The sequence below is a fragment of the Halyomorpha halys genome, unplaced genomic scaffold, assembly GCF_000696795.3.
Source record: "Halyomorpha halys isolate HHAL.00 unplaced genomic scaffold, Hhal_1.1 Scaffold158.1, whole genome shotgun sequence".
Classification (NCBI taxonomy): domain Eukaryota; kingdom Metazoa; phylum Arthropoda; class Insecta; order Hemiptera; family Pentatomidae; genus Halyomorpha; species Halyomorpha halys.
Genome location: NW_027107138.1, coordinates 415,148 through 423,258, shown reverse-complemented (window position 1 = coordinate 423,258; position 8,111 = coordinate 415,148). Strand labels below are relative to the sequence as shown.

General features: G+C 35.1%; 1 protein-coding gene and 1 long non-coding RNA gene across 2 annotated transcripts in view; one reads left to right on the top strand and one right to left on the bottom strand.

Annotated features, from left to right (window-relative positions):
• stac (C2 and C2B_Munc13-like domain-containing protein staccato) overlaps positions 1-732 on the bottom strand; it is a 149,083-nt gene extending 148,351 nt beyond the window's left edge. The window contains exon 1 of the mRNA XM_014417496.3: positions 632-732. Coding sequence (XP_014272982.1) covers positions 632-702 — 71 coding nt within the window. The 5' untranslated portion in view covers positions 703-732. The remainder of the gene's footprint in view (positions 1-631) is intronic.
• Positions 1-8,111, top strand: part of LOC106678757 (uncharacterized) — a 107,092-nt gene that overhangs the window by 88,424 nt on the left and 10,557 nt on the right. The window lies entirely within an intron of this gene.

Below are 8,111 nucleotides of genomic sequence, written 5' to 3'. Positions count from 1 at the left end.
ATAATTGAAGGCTCTTACGGCAAAAGACACTTCATACAAATTTATAGTAAACATAAAAATCCTATTTCAACAATAAAAGATTTTTCATAACATCGTATTAAAAATTTTTTTCCTAAAAGAAAGGAAGAAAGTTGTATACCTACTTTTTATTAAAATTAGAAGTTTTTCATGATAACTATAAATAAATGTTTAAAGTAGACTGCGGCTTTAGAATTTGGATACTTCAGTTTTAGAAATACAATATTGTGACGACGTGTTCCTGACGGTTTAAAATTCTTAACATTGAACTAGCTAGGGTAGGTCAGCATCAGTAGGCATCCATTCCTAATATCAGTATATTTTCGGTCTCCTTGGCAACTAATAAACAAAATATTGATAGGCTGGCATTATAAGCACGATTTTGGCTAGAATAGTGTTCAACTGTCAATATAGGTGATGAACGATTTTTTCTTGTAAAACAGGATTATCTAAATCGGTTCCAATATACGTCGGTCAGCATAATCATAAATTTTATTTTCAAGATATAACCCGAGATAACTCTACGGAATGTTAAACATTGAAAAATGTTCAAGGGTTGGCAGCTATTCTAGAAAGAGGCTAGAATTAAAAATAAATATTGATCTAGTTGTACCTATTGGGTTCTGGAGATGAGGGTTGCTCCTGCATCCTCTCGTAGAGAGATTTCCAGAGCTCGTCCTCCATGACTGATTCCTGGCTAGCGACTGGCCCACCGTCCTCCCCACCCTGCCTTACCTCCCTTCTCGTCCCATTTTCTTCGCCTTCATTATTTGCTTAAAAAATAACAATAAGTACGGTGGAGCTAGTGCATTTGTCACTGCTATTTCTGCTTTCGCGATTATTGTGCATATCTAACGCAACCCTTTCAAACCTACAAAGACTGTTTAGGTAAGTACACAACAGCTAAAAGAAAAAATTATAATAATAAAACTTACACTCTGGAAGGTCTGAATAACTGCATTTTCTTGGTATAAGTGCTTGAAAATATATTTTTTTTTTTTTTTTTAAATTTCAGCCACCATCACTAATATTGATATAAGATGGGTAAGAGAGCTTGTTAAAACATCTAAAGAAATGTCGCAGCTGTCGCTCATAACACAGCTTATACATGTAAAATTATTTCATTAATATGCATTGAATAAATAAGAGAAAAAGAGAAAAAGAGGGGGGGGGGAATATATGAATACAAAATAAATAACAATATTATAAAAAAAAGAACAAATAATAAAAATTCCATTAATGTAATGAATTATATACTTTATTATTATATATGATTATCATATCTTTTTTAATAAATTTTATTTATTAGATAAACATTTGCAAGGAAAGATATTTTATAATCAGCTCTACAATTATTAGTTTAAGAACCCAAGAGAAGAAAAAAGTCAGTTATTTAAATCCAATTTTGACTACTTTAATGAAAACTACGTATAATCACTAGTCAAAATTGATGAATCTGTCAAGTATAGTTAGGGGGAAAGCAAAATGGTGGCTTTTTCAAAATGCTTTTTCAATTTTACGAATTTTTCATTCGGAGCTCCATATCTTTAAAAATTACTTACAAAACTATAAATCCTAATAAAACATCATTTAAAGTACTGTGAATTTGCCAAAATATGAATAGATATGAAATAATAGAGCTATTTACGTTCATTAGTTTCCGAAATATAGTTTTTAAAAAGCAGCACACCATGAAATGTGTACTGAAAAATCAGTAATTAGTGAATTTATAGTGGAAAATCATTATCTCAGGAACCATGAGACGTACAGACGTCTCTTAGCACTAAAATAAAAGCTAGTTTAATTTGCTATAAAGTTGCGTTTATCTTTGTTGGAGAAGTAGTTTTCATATTTTCCAAAATAAAATATCGAAATAAATTGATTTCTAGTTGTTAAGACAAAATTTCATTTGTAAAATTCATATTCATATACAAATATTATTAAAACTATTATCCCTACGAAGATGAATTTTAGAAACTTTACTTTAGTACATAAAACTATCTTTAATATGATTATACGTCCAATATTTCCTGAGATGAAATATTTCATAAATCAAAATAATTTTATAAACAACTAGAAATCAATGTTTTGTGATTTCATTTTGGAAAATATCATAAAAACTACTACTGCTATGATGATAAACGTTGTAGCGAAAGGAACGAGAAGTTCGATTACAATCCACTAGAGCACAGCACCACGAGCCTTACCAAAGCTCTCAAATTTATATATTAGTATATTTTATAAAAACATATTGTTATTTTTACACATTATAAATTTTTGTACATATTACGTACTATTACTTAGCAATATCAATAAAATAATAAATAAACGATCCCAAAATAACCCACGAAACTATCTCAAGCAGATAAGATAAGACCGCTTCTCTGCACTGGGTCTATAAATAAGGGTCTTAAATATATCCTATCTGTTTGTAAATGTTGTAATAAATAAATTATGCAAGAGGTAGAAAAAAAACCAAAAAAAAAACCCTATCTGATGACAGATTAGAAAACATCACTCATCCACAGTCTCTGCTTGGGACAGTTTTGGTTTATATCCGATCCTGATTGCTTAATGGTTATTATTTCTTGTTCATCCTTGACACGATCTCTCTCCTCTACCTGTTAACCCTTCGTAAGCTCTGGCAGCTAGCTACCCTCCAGGCTTACATACCTCCTTCGCCTCTGTCGGAATAGTACCCGGCAGGACGAAGGCACCTTCCTGCATGACTCTGGAGGCTAGCTATCCTTCAGGTTTGCATTCCTCCCTCGTGTTCATCGGAATAGTACCCGGTAGGACGAGGTTACCATCCTCTGAGATATAGCGGTTGTTACTCGTTAGGCTCATCCTATCTAGTCATCTTCCTTGTCAACTACTGTACCTAATATTACTGAATACGCATTATCGAGGCCTTCTGGACAAGCAGAATAATCAAGAAAACAAACCACCTCGACAACGTCATAAACTACGTTATATCACATTAAACTAGCTTTCATTTGCGTGCTAATAGACACCTGTATCCCTCATGGTTCCTGAGATGTAGATTTTCCAGAATAGATTCACTAACTACTGATTTTTCAGTACATTATTTATGAAATTTTCCTTTTAATTCCTTTCGGAAACGGCTCATATTTTAGCAACTTTATGTATTATTACTAGTAATTATAGTTTTTAAAATTGTAGTGAAATAACTGACTTTTTTCTCCTTTTCTCCCTCTTGTATTATATCGTTCACAAGTACGATGTCATTGAAACATCTCGTGGTATTTCTATTTCGGTTAGTCAAAAGTATTCATACATATATTCTATATTTTAATAATTATATTATATCATAAAGACAAAAAAATTAAATCAGTAATTTCCTTAATGCAATTAAAATAATGCTTTTTGTGGATTTAGTCAGTACTACTGCCAGAATCGTTATTATATATTATTAAATAATAACGGCATAGTTAACAACTGCCACTCCGACATGGTGGGTGGACAATCACTAATTATAGACAAAGAGAAAATGTCCAACCGTTTTCGTTGGTTATAACCTGATACCACAAATGTTATTTTTTATTTAAGCAATATAGGCCCAATTTCTACTGTAAAAGATCTGTTAGGGGTTTCTTTATCCTTTTTGAGCAAGTTAAGAAGGATAAAGATTAATTAAAGCAATGCTGCCCCCCTTCAAACAAACGCATGAGCACTAAAAGGTTATTACTCAAGTTTGTTGCCTACACAATTGTCTATTTGCACACCAGAACTGAAGACATGAGATCGGTTGATTTACTGCTGAACGAACATGATTGGAAGATGAAATCATCCAAATGGTCAGCCTGTTTGTTGGGGTTCTGGATCCTGTCTCGTCCAGCATCCCCGTCTACTTTAGCTAATGGTAGAGCTGGATCCGACTCTCTAATTCCGAGAGAAATGTCCAATTGTGGACGACCACCCCCAGAGTAAACGAAATATTCTTCCCACTTTTATAATTCTTCGTGTCACTTTATTGTGTAGATTGATTCATAGAAGTTCAGTGGGTATGGGTGCAACAAGAACCTTATGAGCCCAAACTGTAAAGGTATTAGAAATTAAAAAAAAACTGCCGAATTTTGTTAAGTTTGTATTGAACATAAATTTAAAACAATAAAATAAAATCCTTCGAAAATGAAGTATATATACAACCAAACAAAAAAGAAACTCAATAAAACTTAAAACTATTGCCAGCTTAGTTAGGGATAGGGCTAAACAAAGAAAACCTGATTCGAATCAAACTAATAAATTCTTGAAGATGATTAATTGACCGTGTGTAAAGATGAAAGGAATATGGTCCGGGTGCGGTCAAAAAAACTCAAATAGTAGAATTATACTATTTTATTGAGCCAACGTTTCGCCCCACGTTGCAGGGCTTCGTCAGGGCTAAAAAAGATACAAACACATAGTTACAAAAGGAAAACAAAAACATAAGTGTAAAATAACAGGGGTATAAAATGTAAAAAAGTAAGATATAATAAGAAAAATTAAAGGTAGTAAATAGTAAATGTAAAGGGTAATAGTAACAGATAGATAAGAAAAGAAATATTAAAGAAAATACAAATAAAGAGATGTAAAAAGAAAAAAGAATACAAATCAAATGATGAGACAGAATGCATACCTATTTTGACGGTAGTCAAAACAAAAATGACCGTTGGTATTGGGAGGAGTGGGGACGGCAGTTGTGCCACAATAACGAAATAATTTGTAAAGTAAACATGATAGAACAGTATTTAAATTAGGTGAACAATAAATGGAATTCATAATAAATTCTTCTAACTAATCAATGTCATTAAAGACAAAAAATAATAAGATTTTATTTATATTATAAACGTGGGAGATTAAGAGATGGGGCCCCCGCCGTGGATAAATAAGTTTTGTTGTCCTCCTGAAGTTCATGTTTATTGTGGTTTGATTTTCTTTGGGGGACGCGTTCATTGCAAAATGAAATGATCAGGAAATGCTAAGAAGGAGAATTTGATGTTGTTTTTTTTTAAAATGTCAAGTCGAAAAATATTATTCAGATTAGAGGATTCTAACAACAACCTTGGTGAATACCTATTGTCGTCTCATATTTCTGTGTTATGTGATTCCTGGTCCTAACCACAATCCCGATCATGTTAGAGAAATTCATTACGGCCATGGACGTTCCACGGTCGATACATCACACAGACAGTGCCCACTCTTAGTCTTTCTTCTTCACTCGGTAAAAAGCCTTTAGAGAACTACCAAGCAGAATGAGTGCTCAAGCTACGATTTTTTTCTTTACGATTACAGTTTAATTCTTCACTTCATTTGAACTTCTTGAAAACAACTATCTTTTTACTTGAAAACGTGAAAAACAACCTATACCTCCTCTACGGATCAAAATGGTGCACATGATCATGTTCTACCTCTCATAACTATTAGAAGCTATTCTCATTTTTTCTACTAAAGGTATTTAGTGAACGATCTAGGGACATAGTTGCTTACTTAAAACATCCATGATCTTCTACGATCCAGGGACATAGTTGCTTACTTAAAACATCCATGATCTTCCACGATCTAGGGACATAGTTACTTACTTAAAACATCCATGATCTTCCACGCTCTGATTACCGTTCGTTCCAATGGATGGCTCATTTTCATGGGACCCCAAGTTTAGAGGACGTCACAATTGGTGTAAAATATCCTTCTAAGCTTCCAAAAGTTTTTTTATTTAGCTATTAATTTTGTTTATTATTTTAATTATTTAATTATTGTTAATATATTTATTATTTCCTTAGATATATTACTGCCTTAGATAATAGTGGGCTATATTTTGAGCATCACAGGTCACCAAGCCAGTTATTATTAATAAAACAAATTGTTAATTTAATGGCAAAAGTATATTTGGTTCACACATTATAGCGATTTGAAAAAATACTTTACCACAAGATGCTAAAATACATAGGTCCTCAGAGTGCGCAGAGCGGAACTATTTTGCACTGCTTCTGTTATTTTATATATTTATTACTTTATTTATATCTATTACATTTTTATATTTATTACTTTTTATATTTATCACTCGTTATATCTATTACTTTTATTTCATATATTTATGTCCTTCTATTTATAGCCTCCTATATGTGTATATATTAGCAGTTTTTTTATTTTTTTTATTCTAACTAAATATTATCTATATGCTGAAATGTATTAGCAAATATAATATGAAGTGTACTATAATCATTACTATTATTCAAAATTTTAACATTTTATATAGTTGGTTAATTGTATCTTATATTTATTTAAGGAAAAAGAAAAAAGTTTATTGGGCTAAGAGAATAACATATATTTAAGGAGATTTATAAAAATAATGGAAGCAAATGAGGAATAAAAGAAAACCAAAAAATATAAATGAAAAAAAACAAAAATAAAAAACCCACACACACATATATATATACATATATATATGTGTGTGTGTGTGTCATGCCTAATATATCATGCCCTGCAAAGGAGGCTGAAAAAACTTACAAAATGAGGATCTTACAACTTAACCTCAACCACTGTGAAGCAGCTCAAGATCTTCTCTGGCAAACAGTGAAAGACTTAAGGATTGACGTGGCCATCCTGATTGAACATTATAAAAATCTGGAAAACGTCGCTTGGATATCTGACATCACTGGAAGGGCTGCGATCTGGGCATGCGGCAGACAGGCCATAACCGAAGCGACACAAGACCCCACATAGCTGCTATGCCCCACCAAACACCACAACCGAGGAATTCCAAGGACTAATAGATCGTATGGTCCAAGATGCCAAAGGGCGAAGACCTGTAGTTATTGCCGGAGATTTTAATGCTTAGGCGACGGAGTGGGGTAGTCAGTCGACTAACCGTCGCGGAGAAATCCTGCTTGAAGCCTTCGCGCAGATAGAGGACCTTGTTTTGGCAAATACTGGGTCGGACCCTACGTTCATTAGAGGAGGAAGGAGCTCGGTAATTGACCTCACGTTTGTTAGTGACATCCTCCTGCCAACTAGTTGTTGGCAGGAGGATGTCACTATTAGTTGGATGCCAACTACTAGTTGGCAGGAGGATGTAACTATTAGTTGGATGCCAACTACTAGTTGGCAGGTCAGCGAAGTGTACGCACACAGTGATCACCAGGCTATCCTGACCACAATATGGAACCGCGAACCAAGGGTCATTAGGCGTGAGAGGTGTGCGGTTCGCTGGAAAACCAGGACGTTTGACAGGGAATCGTTCCAAATCATGATGGAGACCCAATATAATTTGTCAGGCACTGCGGAGGACAAAGGTCGACAGGTAATGGGCCAAGTGAACAATGCGTGTGACGCGGCTATGATTCGTTCCAATATAGGTAACAGTAGAATTCCGGCTTATTGGTGCAACGATCTTATCGCTGACCACCGTACTCGATGCCATGCAGCGAGAAGTAGATACCAGCGAGCGAGAGACAGCCCGCTGTTTCAGCAATTCCAGGAGGAATACAAGGATCAGAGGCGAGAACTCCGGCGAGCTATCAAATCGAGTAAGCGACGTTGCTGGAACGAGATTTCTGATGAAGTGGATAAGGACCCGTGGGGAAGACCCTACCGCACAGTGATGAAGAAACTGAAAACCAGTGCTATGAACTCGCCCATGTGCCTGGTGACAGTGCAGAGGATAATTACTACTCTGTTTCCTGAACAAGAGGAATTAAGGCAGACAGAGTCGTTGCCCCCATTTCATGTGCCAGCGGTAACGACAGAAGAGCTCAGTGACATCTGCTGAAGCCTTCAGATGGGAAAGGCCCCTGGCATAGACGGTATTCCGAATGTAGCACTAAAGGAGGCAATGGAAACCAGATCAGATCTCTTTCTGGATGTCTTTAGTTCCTGCTTGCGTGAGGGGTCCTTTCCCTTGCCATGGAAAAGGTAACGCCTGGTTCTGATCCCAAAGAGCAAAGGAAGACCATCAGAGCCTTCAGCATATCGACCGATTTGCCTGTTGGATACAGCTGGGAAGGCTTTGAAGAAGGTCATTGCAAATAGGCTACAAGAGTTCACAGAAGGAGTGGCAGGCCTCTCCAGGAATCAATTTGGCTTCCGGAAAG